The sequence below is a fragment of the Phycodurus eques genome, chromosome 3, assembly GCF_024500275.1.
Source record: "Phycodurus eques isolate BA_2022a chromosome 3, UOR_Pequ_1.1, whole genome shotgun sequence".
NCBI classification, from domain to species: Eukaryota; Metazoa; Chordata; class Actinopteri; order Syngnathiformes; family Syngnathidae; genus Phycodurus; species Phycodurus eques.
In genome coordinates this window covers 6,704,521-6,728,358 of record NC_084527.1, presented here as the reverse complement: position 1 = coordinate 6,728,358, position 23,838 = coordinate 6,704,521, and the positions used below count along the sequence as shown (strand labels likewise).

The window sequence follows — 23,838 nt, the reverse complement described above, 5'->3', positions numbered from 1 at the left end:
CAATTGGGGGGGTTAAACCCCAGCAGGTAAAGTACGAGGCAACTGGACAAACCATTGCACTATTTCAAGCGAACATGAGTCCCCCTCCTCCCACAAAAAAAACAAAGCAAGACAATTTTTGACAGTATGCGTTTTAAGCATACAGATTTTTATTTTCATTAACTGAAAAGCCCTGAAAAAAAAATATACCTGTAAGTTAAGCAACTGGGGGAAAAACACATTAGCCCCCCGGGCCTCATCTATTTCTATAGAAGACAAAAGAAAAGACAGGCTGAGTAAAAAGTGGCATCTTTATTCATTTTACAATTGGACAAAAACGTTTTACAGCATGGACATCAAATCAACTGTAGTTGAGAACACAGGCATGTGGGTTTTCTTTATTTTTCCAGTAAAATTTACAAACAAACATTGTTGCAACTTTCCGACTGGATAGAAACTACTGAATTTAAATCACACGACAACACCTATGAATATTCTACTAGTTAGCCAGTGTCTTGTTATGCGTCCTGACACATCCCAAAATTATTAAAATGACCAAGTCATCTTACATTCTGGATGTTTCAGAGCAGTAATGGATGTGTAAATCAGCACTACACACACAAAAACCAAAAGCATCACAAATAAAGTTATTTTAATCTGCCAGGTGACATTTTATAGTATATTTGGAAACAGTAAGCAGGTAAACTATAGAACAAACTTTTTTTTTTTTTTTTTTTAAACAATGCAGAACATTTTTGATGCACAGGAATGTTGAACATTGCATTAAAAATACAAAAATAAAATTACCCCCCCAAAAAAGTACCCACAATCCAGATTAATGTCTGAGGGGGGTGTGTATGGGGGAGGGGGAAGGGAGGGGGCAATCTGCTCGAATCAATCCTGGGGGGTGTCTACAGCAATTGACCAGAGAACTGCTTCACACTGAAATAAAGAGTAAAATGTAAAGAATATCAATTCACAAGTCAAAAATAATTTTGAATTTACATGTTTTAAAGCATAGACTACGGCGGTGCTGGCGGGGGGTGGGCGTGGGTGGGGTGTCGGGGGGGCTGAGCGATGGAGGTTTGAGTCAGAGGACAATTAAGTGGGCAAAAAATAAAAATAAAAAATAAAAAAGTTGGGGGGGGGAGGGCGGGGGGACATGAGGGGGGAGAGGGGTGTGGTTAGTCCTTGAGTCCAAGCAGGTGCAGCACACTGAAGGAGGTGGAGAGGGAGGAAAAAGGGAGGCAGGGTTAGTTACCATGGCAACACCACCGCTAATTAGACAGCAGCAAGCAGCAGGTTGTAGAGCTGTATTAGCTTCGACAAAGAGGAGGAAGTGGTGCGTTGTATACGTGCCTACTGGTTGCCAAGGGAGACAGAAGAGGAGGAGCCCCCTGCTATTTGGCAGACTGTGATTTGTTGTCGCTTGATCTAACTAAAAACAACAAAATCACTAGTCTTCCACACAGCAGCGGCCAGGGGAAGAATCACTCCACTCCCTGCTTCACACTGAAACGGCTTCGGGGGGGCAAATTTGCCTTTTTTGGGTATTTGCTTTCTTTTTCCAATCAACGGCAACTTGATAAGTCCAATTGCAAACAAAACAAAATTGCCTCTCCGTAACCGTTTCGTGAAAGAGGAAGGTTAGAAATACTTGCAGATTGCATGGGGAAGAAAGGAAGGGTGTTAGTGGAGAGACAGCAGGCAAGAGAAACTAGAAATACAGCAAGAATGCATTTGACAACCATCTCTTAAATTGCCTAAATTACATGTGTGAGTCTGCTAAAAAGATATACACTAACATGGGTCTTTTGAATACGCTGAACAGTCACTAGAGCAGGAGCAGGGAACCTTTTTCTTCTGCGTGTCAACCGATGGCCATAGGAACCCATATGATGCAGCCAGACAAATATGACTTTTGTACTATGAATTTTTGTGGGTTAAATGTGTGGGGCCCTTTTTAGAACAGTTCCTTGCAGTTGTATTCAAATTGCATATTTATATTCTTCCAGCACCTTTAACATACTTAAAACCTCACCAAAGTATTGCATCCTGGCGATAATGGATATTTTAAAGAGTCAGGCCCCTCACCTCAACACCAAATTCGGTAGCACTGTCTGGCGGGGACATTGAAAAAAAATCCTGAAGACGAACGCCACGTCGTCCATTTTAGTTTCAAAGCTGCCATTTTGAGTGAATTTCCGCTATTTGCAGGAACCGCATTCACACAAACTCATCCTAGTTGTTTTCATAATTGTTTCCAGGTTCCCCCACCCCTGCACTAGAGAATAAGACAAACCGAAGTTAGAGTAGAACTTGCCTGTTCTGTAGAAGGTACTGGGCGTTCTGGATCTGATCCTGGGTGCCCACAATAGTGATGATGCGGTCCTCGGAACCCTCCAGAGGCTCGTCAATCTTGATGGACGCCCCGGAATCGTGCCGGATCTGCTTGATCCGCTGGCCGCCCTTGCCAATGATGGAGCCCGCCAGCTGGCACGAGCCATGGGAAGATGTGGCGGCGGAGGGGGGGAGGAGGAGGAAAGGATAACAAGCAGGTGCACAAACATATTAGTCAGGGACCAGAACTCCAATTAGATACAAATCAGGCACATATGGGAACAATATGACAAATGAGATTAATTAAAACTAAGTGTTTTGGGGATACAGTACATGTTGATATGGGGGCTTATATGGCAGGCAATTTCCATTTGTGTAATGTAATCTGTATTGTTATCACAATACTAAGCACTCCATGACATACTGTACAAAATTTGCAGCCATCTGTTTAATGTGAGGTTTCAATAAGTATAAGTCTACTCACATCTTTAGGGATGGTCACTTGCGTGGTGATGACCGGGTCATTGTAGGAGCCTCGTCCACCTGACGGCAAAACATTGAATAGCAGGACAAAAACTAAGCACGAAAGAGGGAAAATTGTATTCTTTTAAAAATTGGTAGTAATTATGAGAAATACAGCATGTATCCGCCTGTGCCTTTCACACATAGCTCAGGGAAGGCGGGATGTTGCCCTAACAGCAGGCGCTTTCACACAGGGACACTGCGTCTCACAAACAGAGAATTAGAGGAGGGCAATGGTCTGCTCATGGTGTGACGTATAACAGGGCGGGGGATGAGAGCGCCAAACTTCACACCACAATCACGGTAACGCTCTTATGACTCTGATACTACTTGCGAAGGCAGATTATTGGCAGGACGTCCCTCTGCTACATTACAAGTTTAGGGGACATTCATACTGAACAGTGAAAATGGAGGGGGGGAAAAGAAAAAAAGATTTAAAAACAAAATGAAAGCTTGGGACTCACTTGACTGGTAGTTATCCCAGGAGGAACTGTTGTCTGCACAGCACAAAGCAGCCATTCTCAAAGACATTTTGGGCAAATAAAAACACGCATGCACAAATATAATGAAGAAAAATCCCAAAATGTTTTCTATTGCATACAAGATCAGAATTTGCTGCATGTAAAATGCCATTTCTCTGGGACTATGACTGTTCAAAATCACTGATGCCAAATTGCCAATATACAGACATTTAAAAAGCTGTTATACTACATCCTTATAATAAAATCAAAAACTTACCATATCCTCCTCCACTCTGTGAAAAACAAACAGAAAAGCAGAGCGTTAAGCAACAGGACGCATTTCTATATGCATCTCGCACAAGGAGAGCATGCTGCAGCCGGCATGTGCACAGATCATCAATGGAGTAGACTCAACTAAAAGCCACCCAGTTTTCATCCATAAGCCAGACTCCTCCTCCCCCCGCCTCCCCTCAATCCCCATTTTCAACTGCTATTCAGCGGCTGCTGTCGTCAGGGCAACAGGCAATTCAAAACGCTGTTACCGGGCAACGGCAGGCAGTATCCTGCCAGCTCTCAGAGAGGGCGGGCGGGCGAGAGAGAGTCTGTCAACAAAGCGTTATCGCCTAGCAACCAACTGTGGTCACCACCACTCTCGCTCTCTCTTTGCACAGAAAAACAAGCTGGCCATGAAAAAGTACACAGTAAGAGGGCAATTATAACTGATTATTATGGGATGCCTCCTGCTGCGGCGATTACGGTAATTTCAGAGGGACGGCTGGTATGTACGAGCGGGAGAGTTGGGTTCTAACAAAGCTTTGGCGTGAGTGGAATACGATGCACAATCACAGCTTGTCACAAACCAGTGGTAAGCAGCATGCGCTAGCCTCAGGATGCCGGCACCCCGCGAGCTGCATGCACTTAGCGAGGGTCACTAACCATGCTATCGCTGTAGCGATCCGGTCTGCCTCTTCTGTCACTGGTGATGAAAGAGACACAGGAGGGTTGGGGGGGTGAGAACAACGTGGGTGGGGGTGGAAAGAAATAGAAAATGCTTAGGAAAAAAAATGCTTGAAAATCTTCCAAAGGGGAGGAGAGAGGAAAAGAAATTGCGGTCCAGGTCAACCTGCACACACACGCTGATCAAGATTACAGTATAAACACATTTCCTCCCAGCCATCTTCCCACACAGTCACAGGAACAGCTCTGACAGTGTTATGGTGAGAGGAGTGACAGGTGGTGGTGATGAAGATCAGAGCCAAAGGCTGCTGCTCCCACCCCTTGTAATGTGCATTTATTTGCTAGCCTTGTCTCTACTGCCGAGGACATTTGTTTGGAATCAGATTTTCGGTCTCTGATTTCCTTATGTTTAGAATCATTTGTTGTATCGACGAGGTGGATTGGTATGAAGTAAACAGACTAATTTATAGCAGAAAACGCTCCAGTTACTCCAATTACATGCTGATTCTCTGTCTCTGTAATGATACGCACCTCACAATTGCTAGTATCCATGCTCAAAAAATTAAGTATTACGCGTATTTTATTAGTTTATTTCAAATAAATACATGCATAATAAACACATAGCAATAAACAATTTACCAGTATTCTTGACACCTCGCCAGTCGACCGCCTAAGTCAGTGGCCCGGGGAAGGGCCGGGGGCAAGCACGAGGCTGACCAGCAGGGTCACTACCAATGGTGGCGTCATGATTCTCAGTGAGCAGCGAAAATGATGTTACCGTATTATACCTACATTTGTAACATTAGACATTACATATTGGAATGAAAGTACACTTTTTTGACAACCTGGGGGTAGGTAACAGTATTCATGTATACAATGTGACAATTTTTCATTTTCCTTCTACCTATGTATAATACACACCCTCCATTTCTAATCATTTTTAAGGAAAAGAAAATGTGCATTATACAAGAAAACTTACAGTACTTTTGTCCAGCTAGCATAAGTGTTTGTTAAGTGCAATTACTGGTTTCCATTTACCATTGGACCCAGTCGGAATTGAGCAACCTTTTGTGAACAAAGACTGGTAACGTGCATGTGTGTCCATCCGTTTGTGCATTTTGCCAAGGAGTACCGAGTTAGATTCTCGCAATAGCCTGCCACACAATGTCATTTGTGATCTAACGACAGTGTTTTTTTTTAACGCTTTACATTATAAATTTGGGTCTTTACTTTTAAAAAGTGTTGCGTTTCTAACCTGTTCATATTACAGCAGTTAACGTCTGCTTTTATTTGTCAGCAATAATGGTAAATAAAATGGTAATGGTTTTATGATGGAGACAGTTTAGTCAAATACAGGGAGTCGGTTTACAATGTAGTTCCATTGCTGCAACGGTAACATGAATTTGTACGCAAGTTGGAACACTATCGCATAGTGGAAAGTCATAGCTGCAGTAATTATTTTCCAGTCAATAAATATAAAATAATTGCATGAAAAACCTTGTGCTGCGTAACCATATATTCCTCAGCCACTGCCCAAACTAGTTAGCTCATTGTGCGCAGCTCGTAACCTCAAAAACCCCTTGTGTCAAGACCCGTTGTAAACCACAGACCCCCTGTAAGCAGTCTCATATTAGCATCTGACAATCATCCACACCACCACGTGTTAAAAAAGGATCATTAGCACAAATGGAGAGCATACTACTTTTCATTCAGCACTTAGAATACCATTATTGGAAAAAGGGGAATTGGGATGAGGAATTAAATATTGAGACTAACAAATAAAGGACTAATGGGGACAAATTAGAGCAGCACCAGGGGAGACAGGAAACCAAAAAAAATAAAAAATAAACAAAAAACAAAAACAAAAAAAACTTACTTTGACCTTTCATCTGAGCCACGGTATGAGTCATAGTAACGATCATCTCTGTGGAAAAGATGGAGATGAAAAAAAAAAAAGGGACAAACACTGAGACACCCTGGCATGAAAACATACACTTCATGAAATGGACAAATACTAATATAATACATCCTTGTGTACGTTGCACAGCACTGAATTTCATTCAAAAAACTGGACACCATTTATCCAATGAAAGTGACAATGTAAAGAGTGTGTGCACTATAGGAATTAAAATAGTCAAGCAAACAACACGCGTGTACATTTAATTTAAATTTAAAGCGTGATAAGAGGGACGAAATGAATGTCTTACCCGCCTCTGTGTGAGCGACCCATGGACATAGTGTGACCACGGTTCCTACTCTGGTGGTGCGGGGGAGGACCCCGCCGGGGGCTAATGTCGTCGTAATCTCTCCGAGAGGGGGGCAGCGGTCCCCGCGACGACCTACTGGAGGAAATTCGATCATAGCCACGGTCGCCTGCGCTTGGCCTGCTTCCTCGTATGGGGTAGCTGCTCAATAGCCGGCGGCTGCTGCTGCCCCTCTCCTCGAATGCCATCGTGAAGCCTCCGTATTCATAGGTTTCATCGTAGAAATTGGGATCGTATGGCTGTGAGCGGCCCTTAATGGGAGCCTGCGAAAAGAAACGAATCTATGGGATCATGTGCTCCTACTCATTTAAAGCTGGATTTACACTGCCGGTACAAGTGCCCAATTCTTATTTAATACATATGCATTTTTTGACTCTAATGTACATTTCTAGTAATACATAACTGATATGACTGTTTACACTGATGGAACACAAACAACCCTCATGTGCAGATGCGCAAGTTGTCCACACGTAACTTCACAAGTATCAACACCAGACAGCGACAACTAATCAACACATCACCCAAATTTTAAATTGCCATTGATTTAAATGAGGGTAAACTCCACATCAGTGGCCACTATCGGCAACCATTTGTTTCATGAATGACAGCATATTTAATAGTCTCTGCTCTCGCTGGTGTTCAGAGTTACACTGGTTGTTTTTTAATGCATTTATTTGTGTTGTTCTGGCAGACTAGTGTGTGTATACATCAATCAGTGTATTATGACGACATGAAGCTCAGATTTCCGGACTTGACAGAGGAATCGTATTGGCATATATTGAATACGAATCGGATTGGTATCCACATTTGAAAGAGGCCTGACTGTGATCCGAAGAGATCACATTCCAACTCCCCCATTTACACTACCATGGACTTGTATCCCAATTGTGTGACAAAAACATGTGACACTTGTATCATATAATGTAAATCCAGCCTTAAGTTAAATGTTTGAAACAAATATGCACGGACTATAAATTTACACCTATAGTATATAACGTAAAACAACATGCACTAACAGGTAGTATGACACATACACCTTCTAGGATGGACAAACTTAAAAATTACATTTGTTAAAAAAGTCAAATACAGCAACAAAAGGGATGTGAGGAACTTAGTCACCTGACATTTTTTATCGTGTGTAGAAAAGGCTGCTTAACACATTTCTCTCTCTCTCTCTCTCTCTCACTTACGACAGCAATGACCTCCAGCATGGTCTTGACACACTCGACCACGCGCTCTATTTTACCGCCAACCAGCACAACACGGTCCGTCGACTGAGGACAACAATCCTGATACAGCTTGATACTGGTCTTTGTGTTCTGGGGAAAAATGGACACAGGAGGACATGTTTACAATCCTGAGAAAGGATTACATCATGTTTCAAGATCCAAAACAAGGATCGCCGTGTTCATACAAATACAGTATTTACATATATAGTTCAATTAATCTTTGGTGCCATGTGCCTTTATTTACTCATCTGCTGAGAGTACCAGGCATCTATTATGGGTATGAAATTCATCAGGGTAGGCGTTCTTGTGCTCAAGTATTTTCATATTAAATGTCTTTAAAACAACATTATATAATAAATACAGGATATCTGCACATTTAACAAAGACATTTCACATTTTTCAAAGGTCAGGTCAAATTTAAAACCCCTCATCAAATAAATACGACCACCAGAAGCGGGCGATAATGTTTTTGATACATTAGTGTCCAAGCACAAAATCTTTTTGCAGCGATTGCAGCTTGCGAGTAGGTACATTTCTTAATGCATATTATCTGAAGATATTGCAATCCATGTTTAACTTTGTTTGCAGTCTTGTTTACAGTGTACGTGGCATTTTAAGACATTTGATTAGATAGATTTAAGGATCTTGTGTTGTAATCTTGAATAACTAAAACCCTAATTTTGGAAATGCAGACTTGAGACTAAATACAACAGTCTACCCTCAACTTTAGATATTTCATGTCTGTTTTGCAGGCGGTGTGCATTGTGATAATGTCTAGGGCGACACCTGTATTACATTTTTACCCCTGTAGGAAAAATGAGAAGTCTCTGCTGTGCAACGGCTATTAGAGGGGAGGGCAGTATTTGAAGAAATGAGGTACAGAAAATTAAAGTAAATCATATTCTGGGGTGTTCAAACAATTCATGCAAATAAGTTGGAAGGCAGAGAAATGCATGACAACTGTTGTAAAAGCATGTACATTCTATAGTTGCTAAGTGTGAAGAGGATTTACTCAAATCCAAATGTTAAGTGCTGCCAATAATTTAAGGAGAAACATTTCATTGTTTCATTACAGGCGGCACGGTGGCGACTGGTTAGAGCATGTGTGGAGTTTGCATGTTCGCCCCGTGCCTGCGTGGGTTTTCTCCAGGCACTCCGGTTTCCTCCCACATCCCCAAAACATGCATGAATTGGAGACTCTAAATTGCCCATAGGTGCGAATGTGAGTGCGAATGGTTGTTTGTTTGTATGTGCCCTGCAATTTGTTGGCAAACAGTTCAGGGTGTACCCCCCCCTCCTGCCCGATGATAGCAGGGATAGGCTCCAGCACACCCACGACCCTAGTGAGGAGAAGCGGCTCAGAAAATGGATGGATGGATGTTTCATTACACGTTATTAAAAAAATAATAATAATAATAAAAATAAATAAATAAACACCTCTCTGAGCTCCTTGATCTTGGCTCCCTTCACTCCAATGATGGAGCCAGCCAGGCTCTGGTGGATCAGGAGACGCAGATCACACTCAAAATCCAGGCCATTGTACTGCTGGTACTGCAGAGTATGTGTTAACATGTTAATAGAGCTCATCTACCCAGTTCAGTGTGAGAGGCAGCAAACCTGTCGGGTCCTTACCTCCTCCAGGGTGGGGATGATCTTGAGCAGGATCTCACCGATGGTCTCTATGTCAGCGCAGATGCACAGGATGCTTTATGTTACATATGCCAATGAAAAGGCAGTGGCAAAACAGGGTGGGGGTGTCAGGAGCCCATGAGGCATCCCGAAAGGAAGGGAGGCATGGGGAAAAGCATATTAGATCAAAGAATTTCACAAGAAAAACAACAAGTCCATGTATTCAACCTAATCAAAATTATTCAACTGTTAAGTCCATTATTCTATTAACTTTAGATGGTAGAGCAGTGATAACGCCACGCTGTAGCTGTCAAAAAGTTACAAAACTCAACAAGGAGACTTTTTTTTTTTTGGTCTTTGGTCCAGATCAGATAAAAAAAGAAAAAAAGAAAAAAAGGAGAGAGACAAAAAAAAGGAAAACCAAAAGAAAATGACAGCAATCAGTGACCACTGGAGGGGCAAGACTGGGAGAGTGAAATCTGGGGACAATCTGGCTGGTGGGGAGGAAAAAAAAAAGAAAAAAAAAAAAAAAGGCACCAATGAATGCTAAAGAGAATTTTTAAGCATAAATCTGGGGTGGATGCTCACTACAGTTCTAAGAATTTGACTATCAACATCAAACAAGCTGTTAAAGACCAGGTAACCACATGATCTCATTGTCTTGAACAGAAAGTTTGACGTCTGCATCCACTGAGCCCAAAAATTAAACAGCTAGTAAAAAAATGAGGGCGAGTATTTGAGGCCAATTTAAAATTTCCACTACTGTAGTCTGTGCCAATAGGATAATGGGAGAAGCTATAGAATGCAACCAAATGATGCAGATATGAGCAGGATTGTGTCAGCGGCATCCTGTACATTCAAACCATAGCAGCAATTAATGGCTACACCGAGATGAAGCAAACGGCGGGTGAGCAAGACACACACACACACACACACACACACACACACAAAGCACTGTACCAGGGAATGGGTGGCCATCTAAGGCTTGTTTTACAAATGAAAGAAGGAAAGAATGGGTCGGCGTAAAAGACAGCTGAACATTGATGGCGCTAACAAACTAACAAAAAAAGCACCCATAAAACTCAATTTAAAAGAGGGTGAAGATAGGAAAAATAATCAATGAAAAAAAAAAAAAGCAATTTGGATGGCAAAAAAAAGGAGATTCTAACAAGATTGAGGAAAAAGACCAGTAATAGACTGAAAACCCTTGACAACAATTGATGTGACTAAAAAAAGGCATGTAAAAGGACAGCATCGGACATTTAGGCTTTTTTTTTTTTTTTTTTTTTTTTTTTACTGTGGCTACAATACAGTGAATACAAGTAGGTTATCAAATACAGTGAGCTGAGAAAGAGGCAGGATGACTATGACTGATCTTCTCTTGTCTGTTTGACCTGTAGTCAGGCAGTGAGAGGGAGGAGCTTAGGGACATACCGCTCGGGCCCACTGCTGTCTGGGACTGACACACTGGCATTGTACTGGGCGTGGTGGCATGGGCAGGGGGGCCGGGGCCATTCGAGCGCGGATGTCATTCGAGTAAGGCGCCCGTTTAGGGAACGGGGCGCGATTATGGGCAGGGCCAACCGGGGTGTCAGGTGGGCGGGCGCAGGAGGGGCCGTCCAGAACATGGGCAACAGAGGAGGAAGTGGGCAAAAAAGTCAACAGCAAAATAATAAACAAGGGAGAGGGGAGAGGGGAAACAGTTTTAATATACAGGCTCTACACTGATCATGTGTGTTGAATTCTCTCAGAGATTGGCTTGGCAGAGAGGAGGAGAGAAGGTTGACATTGGAAAAGAGAGGTCATGGCATATTAAGAACATGAAGAGTTCAACGTTTGGGGGAACAGACCAGAAGACAGTGGGAGAGGGGAGTGGGAGGGGGAGGGCAAACTGGAGGCAATGACTTAATGAAATAAGAAGAAGACTTGGCCAGGTTACCTGAACGCCACACTTCGCTCTTCTTTGAACTTCCTCATTCAGATAGAAACACTTACAGTAGGACTCGTCTACCTTAAACTAGGTTAACATGGTCAACTTAAGCCAAAAGAGTTACCCAGGGACATTGCTATCAAAGAAAAACCCCATTGCCCATTAGAGGAGGAGGTTTAAAGAGGCTGTGGAAATGGGGGGGAACACAAAGCGGAACAAAACTTTCACATGTACTCACGTCTGAACGCAGTGCTTTGATGTTTTTGCCACCCTTCCCGATTACAGCTCCTGCATTCTATCAGTAAAAAGAGAAGTTGGAAAAAAATAAATACACATTACACAGATAGCGGAACAGAGAGGAAGAAAGGCACACAAATATCCCAAATTAAGGTGGCATATCAGCACATATACAACTTGGAACATTAAAAGAAAAAATTAAAAGGATGGCTCGTTTACTTTGCTCTGCAGGAGGATGCGGAGCTCAATCATCTCATCCGAGCTCCTGGAACGCTTGAATGATTTCTGCTGATCTCCATCCTCGGCGGGGCGCTTACCTGCCACAAAGGAGATAAACAGACAACGTGAAGCCAGCTAACGTTTACACCGCTTAAAAATAAATACAGTGGAACCTCAGAAACCAAACGCTTTAAAGCTTTCCGGTTTTGGAGGTCGACCAAGATAGACCTCAAATGGCATACAAACTTCGGACATTGGACTGTCCCTGTGCGTGGCATCTGCATATCACACAAGCTGTCAGCACAACTACAAAGACCTCATTTCAGCCAGCAATAAAGGATTTATTTTAAAGACAGATTTTTTTTTTTTTTTAAACACATGAGAGGAAGCAGAATGTGATAAGTCAAAAGAGATTACACTGAAGTACACAGTCATTTAAAGGAATAAAGTCTGCAGTGGTGTCCAAGTACTTTTGTCCAGCGATTGTTTCAGTGTCATGATAGTTGGAGATAGTCACGTGGATGACTGACCAGAAGTGTTGTTTCTGGTTTTATTTTTAGTTGGTTTCTACTTCCCATTTTTGTTCCTCGTGATAAGACTCAACCAGAGCTGGTATCGAGCAATTAATGTCAACAAAAAGACTTTGCTTTCAATCATTCTTTGCTTGTGTCGAGCATTTGAGTTGATCCATTTGTGCAATTTAACAAAAGGGCACTGAGTAACAATGCCGACTGCTACATTTGGTTTTCACACGAGCCACCAACTGCCTAGCTTCCAGAATGCTTGTGTACTTTTGACATTTTAGTGTTTGACATAAAATTTTTGATTCATTTCATTAAACCCTTGTGTGACAGTTAACCAGCTTGACAGCCATGTGGGGTTTACACCAGAGAAAATGGGAGTGGTAAGTTGTTCAGGTTGATGAACAGAAAGGACAGACTCGCTTTTGGCAGTGGTGGAAGTTAACCCTTGATCAGCTGGTAACTACTAGCTGCTAAACAAGGTAAAAAAAGTGCCCAACTAAAGAGTTAACCGCGATAGGCGCATTTAAAATATATCTATGTATTACTGAGTCAGAAATGTAATGAAAATGGCTAATAAGAAAGTACTAACTTATTGTTCAAGGCTTCGGGGCCTGCATACATGCCGGCATCCGAAGCACTTCCGGTTAGAGCTGCGCATGTAATGATATACATCGTAGATACCAAATAAAACCTCTATCGTACGATATAACTCTGTGAATCCTGTAATTTCTTTCCTTCTCTGAGAAATACTTTTATTGGATAGATGGTAAGCAAACTTTAATGTGCCTTGAAGTACTGTGTTATAATTAGTTCTATGCACTTTACTGCATTCCTTGAAATGTGGCTGTACCATCAGATTTTGGATGCTATTTATTTGGCAACTCGATATTTGTGTTTTATATTTGAATCTTTTATTAATGTAATTGTGTGATCCATATAAAATGCATTTTAATAATTAAATGGAGAAAAGATAACAGAAAGTTGCCATTAATTTCATGTAATTTTAAGAAAAAATATATCAGAATATATTGTTATCGGCTAGGGCGACAAATCAATATAAATCGCGATAGACACATGATCAATAGCAATAGAAAGTAAGTTTGATAGAAAAAGCTTTAGGGATAATTTTCCAAACCTGTTGAGTAACATGCACAGGGGCGATTTATTCAACATTTAGCATTTTCTTTCCGGGTCCTTATTTTAAATAGGTAAAAACAAATAAAATAATTGTGATATAACTGATATACTTATGTCGCGATACATTTTTCACCCATACCGCCCAGCCCTATTATTCGGATACAACAATGTGTCCATGTTGCCCAGCTCTACTGGTGCGTTCCGGTAATGTTGTAAAATGAGTTTGAAAGGGTATTATAGTGTTTTAGAATCATAGTTTGAGGTATATTCAGAGTTTAAACAATTATGAAAAAGTTTGGGGGGGTGGGGGTGTCCATTGCTCAAAATATTTCAGGGTTTTGTCTCTAACCCCCACAAATAGGGAGAATTCATGGTATTGTTACTGCATAATTATTATTATTTTTTTTTTTTTTTAAAGCGCACAATTATTACCATTTGTCTCTGTGCTGAATGAAGAATCGTCTTGCTGGTCGTCTTTTATGTCCATGATACTCTCTGAGCGTGAAAAAACAAGGATTGGGGACACCGGTCCGGAAAACAGGTGACAACAGGGAGGGACAAGAAAACAGGCTCTGCTTGGCTGTGGTACTCTGTCAACAGAATGTAAACGTGTGGTGGTGAGGGGGAGGAGTAACTGTTAATTTAACATGTTTGCTTGGAAATACGGGTTGGTCACTGAGCAATGCATTTCGAAATTTCCAAATTTGGAATAATATAAACTCCAACACTGAACTTTGTTTAAATGCGTTTAAGCATATGTTTACTCAAGAACTATTTAGATTTGCAATCTTAGACATTTTTGCCTTTTGTCTACAAATAAAAAATAAAAATAAAAATTTTCAGCAGTAAATAATCCATACATTTTCTGTACCACTTATCCTCACTAGGCGTGCTGGAGCCAATCCCAGTTATCTTCGGGCGAGAGGCGTGGTACGCCGTGAACTGGTCGCCAGCCAATCGCAGGGCACATATAAACAAACCATTAGCACTCACATTCACACCTAAATAAAGTTTGCAAAAATATCTATAAAACTGAAATGTTAATATTTTACTACTCTTTGTTTTAAAACAAAAATTAAAAAGTGCAGGAAGTTCCGAGGGTCATCAGCATCTCAACTGAAAATGTTAATAAATAAACAGTTCCCTTAAATTCACTAAGTTTTAAATTGCTCTCCTATTGGCCCTAGGATTCTAAAAAAATATATAATTTTTTTTAAAAAAGGCTGACGCCAATATGCATCAAAATGCCAAATACCGGTACCAATAACCTGCCCGACTGATAATTGGTCCATCCCTATACAAGAGGCTATAGTGCCATTTTTCTTAAAACAAGCAACAATAAATTGTGATTTCAAGGGCGATTGGAACAGATTAATGGAATTTAAACAAATATTAAAGGAGAAATGTAATTTATGAGCAACCTGTTACGAACGAGTTAAAGTTGTAAATCAAGGTACCACTGAACTCGTGGTGCGACTGGAGCTGTGTGGAATGATCGAGGAGCTACCAACTATGGACTTTTAAAACACGTCGACTTGTCCAGTAAAATATATACAATTAAAGAAAGGCAAACAAAAATATGGATTAAAAAAACAGTTTGGAGTCTGTTGCTGATATATTGATTCGGGCGCAAATGTTGACGAAAGAGTTAACAACTAAGCGAAAGCTACGACTGCGCTGACGACAGTTCGTGAGTGGAAGGAGGATACGCGAGCAGGCTAGCTCGGAAGCGCGTACGTTAGCTACGCGCTTTGTCGAGAACGCCTCTGTTACATTACAATTAAATACCAGTCGCGCCAGTTATAATTGCATTAATTGCTCCGTGGACAAGAAACCACGACACTTCAGCAAACCCCCGGGCGTCTTCTTCGACAAATTGCGGGCATTTAGGGGTACACATCAGAGCACTTGACGATAGCCGTTTAGCTACCAGAAGCTAATACCGCCATCTTGCTAGAAAATCAGTTGAACAGGAGTGGCGCGGGCCATGTTTGCGAACTGAGAAAAGGTGACGCCGGGGGCGCAATCCGCTCAACAACAAGGTTTATAACGGCGTATGGACGATTCCTTGGTATTTTGTGATCCAAATGTGTCACTAAAACGAACAAATTAGCGTACAAACCCAAACGCGCGATGAGACTCTTCGCTGCGGCTCCCTCTTCCTTCGCTACGGAAAAGAAAGCAAGCAACAGAACGCGCGAGCCGATTGGCGGAGCGCGAGTCAAAAGGCGCCCTTAAGCGAACGTCTGATTGGCTCTTCTTGCGATCAATCATGATTATGGGCGTTTCAACACCCTCGTCTACCGGAAGTCGTTTGATTTGCAAAATTAGTTTTTTTGTCTAGTCTGGACTCTCGAGGTATGTTATTTTTACTTTCACCTATGGCCAACGTGTTGAAGCGTCTGTTTTATGCTCGTTGTTGTTGTTGTTTATGTTAATTTGTTTGTTGTCAACGTGGCGTTAATTATATTGAATGTAGAGTGGGTGAATGAATGTTTCCAAAGCCAAGAGAAGGTCCACAGGAACTTCTCTTGGCTTTGGAAATTCTGGCAGCAAATATTGGGCTACAGATGAACTTAAATAAAAACCAAGTGTATGAGCTACACAACATCTGCTTTCCTAATATGCACCACGAATGACAACCTCCAAGACTTGAAATACTCGGGTGCTTGGGCATACATGTCAGAAAGGGACACGTCTGGATAGCTACCATTAAACTACAGAAGCTCTGGAAAGCTGAATAACGTAGACAAATGAAGACTAACATCTTTCAAACATTGTTTGAGCCAGTACTTCTCTATGATCCAGAAACATGGACCTTGAAAAAACAAAGAAGTCTGGATGGGTGTTACAGCAGATTATACAGAGCCGCCCTGGATATTAGCTGGAGAGACAAAGTACTAAACAATGAACTTTACAGAGATATTTCCAAAGTCACTTCAAAAGTGAGAGACCGCTGGCCACTTTCATCGCCCCCAAGAAGAAGCAGCAAACAGATTTATACTCTGGACACCCGAGCATGGACCATCTGGTATCCGGCACAAAACATATGTGCAGGTTCTCCTGATGTCTTGAAAGTACTACAGAACTTGGATTTTCGAATGGACATTGTTTATGTCACATCCATCTGTCAATTTTCCATACCACCGCGTGGGAGCTGGATCCTGCCCCAGTAGCATTTGACAGTTGGCCGAGAGGGGTGGCACACACTGAACTGTTTGCCAGTCAACCTGAGGGCACATTTGGACAAACAACTATCCATGCTCATATTTACATTAATGAGACACTTTAGAGTGTTCAGTATATGCTGCCTTGTTCCTTTTTTGTCACGTAAACATGTTACTTCCATCCTTTCGCTGACAGATAATAATAATTCATTTTACAGTGTGGTAGGTCAGTGACAATAGAAGACAGAGGATGGCTCCTCAGGCTGTGGTCCCGGTGACCCAAGCCTGGCTGCAGTGCACCTGGCATGTCCGGGTGCCTTTCGCTTGGCTGGAGGCCTGTGTGGAGTGGCTTCAGGAAGAGGCAGGAGGTGCAGACAGACTGTCGCAGCAGCAAATTAACCAACAGGTAGGTAGGAACTTACTGTACTGACAATTAAAAAGCAATACTGCAGATGTACATTTTCCATGTAGCTTTTCTTGCAATATGGGATAGTTATTCAAAATTTTTTTATCCTTTACTGCTTCTCTGCACCATGTTTTCTTTAATCTTTTTGTGTGCGTGTGTGATTTGTACAGGGAAAACACATCAATAACCAAATGAGCATTTTAATTCCATGACCATGCATGGTGTCATATGCTTTACATGCTTGGTAAAAGTAGAAGTACTGATTGAACTAATTTACTTAAATAATAGTAAAAGTAGTGCTAAAAAAAAGTATAAACTCTGAAATGTCCTTAAGTACAAACATAAAAAATATTTTTTTTACACTCAATTTTATGTAACTACAGCTTTGGTATTTGTCACAACAACAACAAAAAGCATAAAAACTTCTCTTTTATTCACTTGGATATTGCTTGTACTCAGAAATTAAAAATAATTGGACATAGCTTTGCTGCAAGCTAAATTCCAACCACTTTGTTGAGACTGAACTGAAAACATGTCCTGCATGAGCAAAACAACCTAGCAAAAAATGACTAAATAGCTTGTATGTGTATTTTCAGATTAGACTTTTTTTTCTCTAGCTATTGAGTAATAAAGCAACAGTATCCTTAAAATGTAATCTACAGTATCTTGTCAACTTGACTTACATTGCTACTTAAGTCATGTTCAATGTACTGTAGGTTTCAAAGGTTTTCAAATTAAATGACTGTTCGATAAATACTGCATTTACAACCACGTTTCAATAAAAAAAAATAATAAAAAGGGGAAAAAAATCCATTCCTTATTACATTAGGCGCTTGACCAGTGGCTCTTGACTGACTTGAAGAACTTGGACTACCCGGTTCTCCCTGAAGGACTTGCTCAAGCCCACAAGACTCAGCTCAGCGGTACATTCTGTGTACAGGTACGGACTATTGTGGTCACTTATTTTTTAACGTACACGTAACTTCATCAGACAAAGAAGGGAGGACATTAATTTTAATTAGGCAAGTAAGAATTAAATTTGCAAGAAACACCAGCACATAGCGAAACATAAAGTTGTGCACAGATTCAATTTACAATCCAGTGGAACACATCTACTGTAAAATCATACATTTTGGAATTTTACCACAAATCTTTAGAGACCAATTTTTCATTATGCCTTTGTCAATAAAGAATGATTTATTGTTCTTGGGCTTTAATATTTTTCCCATTTTAAATTTTAACATGTTACTTAAATATTGTCTGTACAGTTAATAAAGGTTAATTTCTATTTCCATCATTTCCTATGGGAAATATGGTTTCTGAATGCAAACAAATGAATGGATTGTGTTTGATCATAGAGGATCCACTGTATTAAAACTGTATTTTTGCATGTAGCGTCTATTTGGTCGCAGGTGGCGGTCTTAGATGTCACTATTTTTGAGGGCATTATTGTTTCACTCAGTAGGCAAAAATAAAGGCAGCATGGAAAAGGCAGTGTGCTGTGCTGTGGTGTGCTGTGCTGTGCTGGAGCATTCCCTCTCTGTTGTAGGTTGACTCATTACTGGACATCAGTCAGCCCGCGTACGGTCAGCTGCAGCAATGGAGAGGCACCGACTGCGCCAATGACAACGTTTCGGCTGTCACACAGAGCAATCAGAGGTCGTGGGAGGCCAGACCCACACGTATGCTCCTGCTGCAGGTTAGTGCACAATATATGATCTAGATGGCCTTTTAATTGTTTGATTGTTATGAGAATCATCTTTGTCGCAGGTGACTGATGGCGTCCAGAGCCTGGAGGCAATGGAGTATCAGCCGATACCTGCGCTGAGCACTGCTCTTAGGTGAAGGACCACACATATTTGCATGCTAACTGTCACGTAAGACAAGGAAGAAACACAAATGATGGTTCGTGTTTTTGACTTCCAGACCTGGCGTGAAGCTTCAGCTGCAAGGGCAGATGATCTGCAAACTCGGGATGCTTCTTTTGGGACCAGGCAATGTGAAGGTCCTGGGCGGGGAAGTGGAAGACTTGGCCGAGAACAACAACCAGGTTGATTGTCTCAAATTGGAACCTTAGAGGTAGTTTTTAACTTTAAAAAGTAATCAGGTGGAGCTGTGGTATTATAACCTTGAGATGTTAGTTAGCAGTATTTTAATCATAAGCTGTTATGGTCTTCTTGCATTGGGAGCACGTTGGGCTTTGACCAAGGTGTGTTATTTTAAACTTTTGTTGTTACCTGCAGCTTGCGTTGGGGCCAAGTGGCGGTTTGACCCACCAGATGAAGCTCTGGTTTTTTACTTTTGCTCTTCCAGTCCGCTTGTATTGGGGTCAATCGGGGTGGTGATCCAAATACAAAGCTGTTATGTTTTTACCTTTTGCAATTACAGTCCACTTGCCTTGAGTGAGGCGTTGACCCACCAGATCCAGCTAATAGAACTGTGGTATTTCAACCTTAATTAAGCTGTGTTAATCTCCGTGTTGGGGCCAAGTAACAATCATAAGAACTAACAATAATAATGATAATAATGTTAATAATAAAATGTTTTTTTCAAGCACTTTTCAGAGAACCCAAGCACACTGAAAAATGAAATAGTGGTAAAAATCGCACAAACGATAGCTATACAGTACACAGTGGGTACGGAAAGTATTCAGACCCTCTCAATTTTTTTATACTTATATTGGAGCCATTTGCTAAAATCATTTAAGTAATTTTTTTCCACAATGTACACACAGCACCCCATATTGACAGGGAAAAAAAGGAACTTTTGAAATTTTTGCAGATCTATTAAAAAAGAAAAACTGAAATATCACACAGCCATAAGTATTCAGAGCCTTTGCAAGTATTTAGTAGAAGCACCCTTTTGAGCGAATACAGCCATGAGTCTTTTTGGGAATGATGCAACAAGTTTTTCACACCAGGATTTGGGGATCATCTACCATTTTCTCCACACGTCACTTAGAATTAAGGCCAACAATTTCTATCTTGGTCTCATCAGACCATAGAATCTTATTTCTCACCATCTTGGAGTCCTTCAGGTGTTTTTTAGCAAACTCCATGCAGGCTTTCATGTGTCTTGCACTGAGAAGAGGCTTCGGTCGAGCCCCGACTGGTGAGGGCTGCAGTGATGGTTGACTTTCTAGAACAGGGGTGTCAAACAAATTTTTGTCTCGGGCCGCATTGTAGTTATGAGTTCCCTCAGAGGACTGTTAGAACAGTGACACCATATAAATGTTTAATCACCAAATCATATTATTACCATTAAACAACAAATTGAGGGATAACTACTTTTGAAATCCGTAAGTGCAGCAGAAAGTTTGTTGTAACCTTGGCCAGATCTGTGCCTTGCCACAATTCTCTCTCTGAGCTCTTCAGGCAGTTCCTTTGATCTCATGATTCTCATTTGCTCTGCCGTGCACTGTGAGCTGTAAGGTCTTATATAGACAGGTGTGTGGCTTTCCTAATCAAGTCCAATCAGTATAATCAAACACAGCTGGACTCCAATGACGGTGTAGAACCATCTTAAGGATGATCAGAAGAAATGGACAGCACCCGAGTTAAATATGAGTGTCACAGCAAAGGATCCGAATACTTATGGCTGTGTGATATTTCAGTTTTTCTTTTTTAATAAATCAGCAAAAATTTCAACAATTATGATTTTTTTTTTCTGTCAATGTGGGGTGCTGTGTGTACATTAATGAGGAAAAAAAATAACTTAAATTATTTTAACAAGTGGCTGCAATATAACAAAGAGTGAAAAATTTAAGGGGGTCTGAAAACTTTCCGTACCCACTGTAGATATATAAATAGTCATATACATTGGAGGCATTGACCCACTAGATCCATAAAATGTTAGTATATTAAGGTATTTGGGTATTTTGACCCTTTGGTATTACAGTCTGATTGAATTGGGGCCAAGTGGGGTGTTGACCCACACCTATTTTAACCAGCAGTTAGCGCTTATTTTATAATGCGTACTTACAGGACTGGAGGGGAACAATATCATCTGTTTTCTGGCCTTAGTGGAGGTCAGCGTTCTACTGAATGCCATCATAGTTTGTCCTACCAGACTGCTGATGAGGTAAACGCATCCAAAACAAATGAAAAAACGCGATACCTGCGCTGTTCTGACAGGGAAGGATTCTATGTCGTGTCCTGGGACTTCCCGAAGAGCAGCAGCAGCAGGAGGAGGAAGTCAGGGGAGAAGCTCCACCATCACACCAAGGTATAGAAGCTCCATGGCAACTTGTTTCAACTCGATTATGTGCTACCAAAGTCATTCACACTACCAAAACTGCTCAAGATGATCCCACAAACCAGGGAGGGCAGGACATAGAGCTAGATGATCTAGAACTACTGGCTGGTCTGGAGGGCCAGGAGGAACTGCAGCAGCAGGAGGAGGTGGAGGTGGTGGAGAGGCTTCCGGTTAGACCCGTTCAAGACAGCGGCTACAGGACGCTCAGCCAGTTTTCCACTCAGTTCTCCAGAACCTTCAATGTCAGGAGCCTGAGTGCCTCATCCAGCAGGTGGGCAGTTTGTCAATGTGATGTCTTGACATTTTGTCGCGGAACCTCCTCATCTCGGTCTTAATCGGCATGACATTTTAGATTTAAGCTTGTGTGTCACCATTTATTGCTCTGGTTTTGAGCAAAGACATTACACATCAGGCAAGAAACGGGCTGCTTCAAGACAAATAACATTTTATTGCTGCATTTTAGACTGTTGGGACATTGGAACTATCTTACTTGGACTAATACTGTATGTCAGGCGAACACTTTAATTCCTCTGTTGCTGTGCCTATTCCTATGCCACCTAATATAGGTGGAGCATGGTGTCAAATAATAATTTCGAAGATTCGCCATTCAAAATGGGGTGCCCGGGGCCGTTCATTGCTGCTGGCAGCTTTAATTATTATTTACCTCGGTGTTGTGGACATGTGGGTGGTGTCAAATGTAAACACCGTGATATCAACACTTGAAGATGCATTTAACTGGTAATTGGGCACTTAGTCATGCAGTGTAAATTCAGCTTTTTAGATCATTTATGACCTTGTCTTCTAGAAGTGAAGCCTCTATGCCCTCCAACGTGAGCGGATTCAATTCATTCCCAAACGGTCGCTGCAATAACGAGCCAGAGGAGTCCGATGTCGTCGAACCTTCGCCTTCCCGGCAAGGCCCGGCGTGGCATGGTGACGACAATGACGACTTTCCGGATGAGGATTTTGTGTACCTCATGTTGGACAATATGGAGGAAGGCCCTCAATACTCCTTTCGCTCAGCTCCTCCGCATGAACCTTCCGTGGACCAGGACGGAGGTGACGTCATGGAGGACATGGACTTTTCAGCCGCGGGCATTGAATCCTATGGGGGGAGAGCACAAGATGCAGAGTCCGGCCAGTTACATGGGAATGAAATAGTTAGGAAAGAAAGTGTACTTCATATGGAGAGTCACGTCTCAATTACTGCAGGAGCAAAAACGGACCCAGAGGGTGACATCACCCTAACCTCACCCCCGTTTACGTACTTGTGCCTGTTGGACGAGATCTCCACACCCACTAGCATAACAATCAAAGCCTTCATCGTCACACTCTTGGGAAAACTAAATGCTAGCGACGGCCTGTGGCGAATCCGCGCCACACTGTCGGACGGGAGCGGCTACCTGGACGCCGAGCTGTCCGACCGGGTCCTGACGGGCCTGCTGGGCTTCACAGTGGCCGAGAAGGGAGCGATGAGGCGTGACCCGGCCCGCAGGTCCCAGCTGGATGCCGGCATGAGGCGTTGTCAGGAGGAACTCGTGGACATGTGCTGCCTCATAACTGTGGAGGTGGGCATCGGGGGCGGGGGAGCGGTGGTGACCCAGGCCGAGCCTGTCACCGAGGGGGTCTGCCGCGAGCTGGAGCAGAGAGTGAGAGACAGGAAATGAGAATGGGAGCAGGGTGGTAATGAGAACATAGACATTTAACATGAGCACAGTTCTTTTAATGAGACCTAGGTGCTTTTTTTTTTCCTTTTGGGGAAATGACTACGATCAAGCTGCCCTTCTGCTTCCGATCTGGAGGAGACAACGTGTGAATCCATGTCGCAATGCATCCCATCTGCTGCACGCGAATATAACATGCTGTCATTAGAGAGGGATTTCATTCATTTATTCACACAACTATTTCCTTGCATGCAATGTCCTTCATTATGCTGTGCGCATTAAAACGTCAAATGTCTACTAAATGCTGAATTGTAGGGCGTATTTTTAACTGTAACGAGAAGAGTGCGGCAGAGGACCTGAGTTTATATTCAAATTGCTGTAATGAATTGCCGCCTTTGCATTCATTCATTACATCCATTACGTCTCGCTGGGGAAATAATTGAATATCCAAGGGCAACGCAGGTCTTCAATAAAGTCGCCCCCGGGGGAGCAAATATGAGGAAAGGAAAATGAGGAAGTGGTCATGATTTTTTATTATTTCTCATCATTACCGAGGTCCTCTGTGTTTTTGTCCTAATGAGTTCGTATGCGTGACACAAACTGTTGTTGACGATTTGTTAATTTTAACTATACAATTGTTTGAAAGGTGGTTGGTGTTCTGTAAATGTAACTTTTTTTCTAATAAACTTCCATTAAGTCCTCGAGATAAGTGAAACGTTTTTAAGGTTTGATTAAATGCTGCCTTTTGGGAACTGCACCACAGAAAGTAAACGATAGAAATGAAAGCAGGAGGCAGAAATCAAAATAATGTGTACGACACACAATCATTTGTTTCTTATCAGCCATTTCACAGGAGCTTGTGGCTGCTTTACAACCGACTGATCATGCCACGATATAAGGAATTCAAATTAAGCTTTGG

General features: G+C 41.9%; 2 protein-coding genes across 5 annotated transcripts; one reads left to right on the top strand and one right to left on the bottom strand.

Moving 5' to 3' along the window:
- Nucleotides 1–272: 272 nt before the first annotated feature.
- Nucleotides 273–15,612, bottom strand: hnrnpk (heterogeneous nuclear ribonucleoprotein K). Of its 3 annotated transcripts, none has more exons than XM_061671841.1 (16): nucleotides 15,551–15,612; nucleotides 13,861–14,018; nucleotides 11,768–11,865; nucleotides 11,550–11,606; nucleotides 10,816–10,859; nucleotides 9,385–9,457; nucleotides 9,190–9,303; nucleotides 7,714–7,842; nucleotides 6,467–6,786; nucleotides 6,136–6,183; nucleotides 4,239–4,278; nucleotides 3,580–3,595; nucleotides 3,306–3,338; nucleotides 2,804–2,862; nucleotides 2,303–2,472; nucleotides 273–921 (listed from the first exon to the last, which is right to left on the bottom strand). In XM_061671841.1, exons 2-16 carry the CDS (start codon nucleotides 13,913–13,915, stop codon nucleotides 891–893), a joined length of 1,287 nt encoding a protein of 428 aa, XP_061527825.1. In that variant the 5' UTR covers nucleotides 13,916–14,018; nucleotides 15,551–15,612; the 3' UTR covers nucleotides 273–890. The 3 variants fall into 3 exon arrangements, with proteins under 3 accessions (XP_061527825.1, XP_061527827.1, XP_061527826.1); XM_061671843.1 differs by having other exon boundaries at nucleotides 13,861–13,923; nucleotides 15,551–15,594; XM_061671842.1 differs by having other exon boundaries at nucleotides 885–1,194.
- rmi1 (RMI1, RecQ mediated genome instability 1, homolog (S. cerevisiae)) lies at nucleotides 15,121–23,610 on the top strand. 2 transcript variants are annotated; one of them, XM_061671840.1, is made up of 9 exons: nucleotides 15,121–15,786; nucleotides 16,814–17,001; nucleotides 17,831–17,941; nucleotides 18,551–18,700; nucleotides 18,772–18,842; nucleotides 18,928–19,051; nucleotides 21,135–21,225; nucleotides 21,304–21,526; nucleotides 22,064–23,610. In XM_061671840.1, exons 2-9 carry the CDS (start codon nucleotides 16,846–16,848, stop codon nucleotides 22,920–22,922), a joined length of 1,785 nt encoding a protein of 594 aa, XP_061527824.1. In that variant the 5' UTR covers nucleotides 15,121–15,786; nucleotides 16,814–16,845; the 3' UTR covers nucleotides 22,923–23,610. The 2 variants fall into 2 exon arrangements, with proteins under 2 accessions (XP_061527824.1, XP_061527823.1); XM_061671839.1 differs by having other exon boundaries at nucleotides 22,061–23,610.
- Nucleotides 23,611–23,838: the final 228 nt, after the last annotated feature.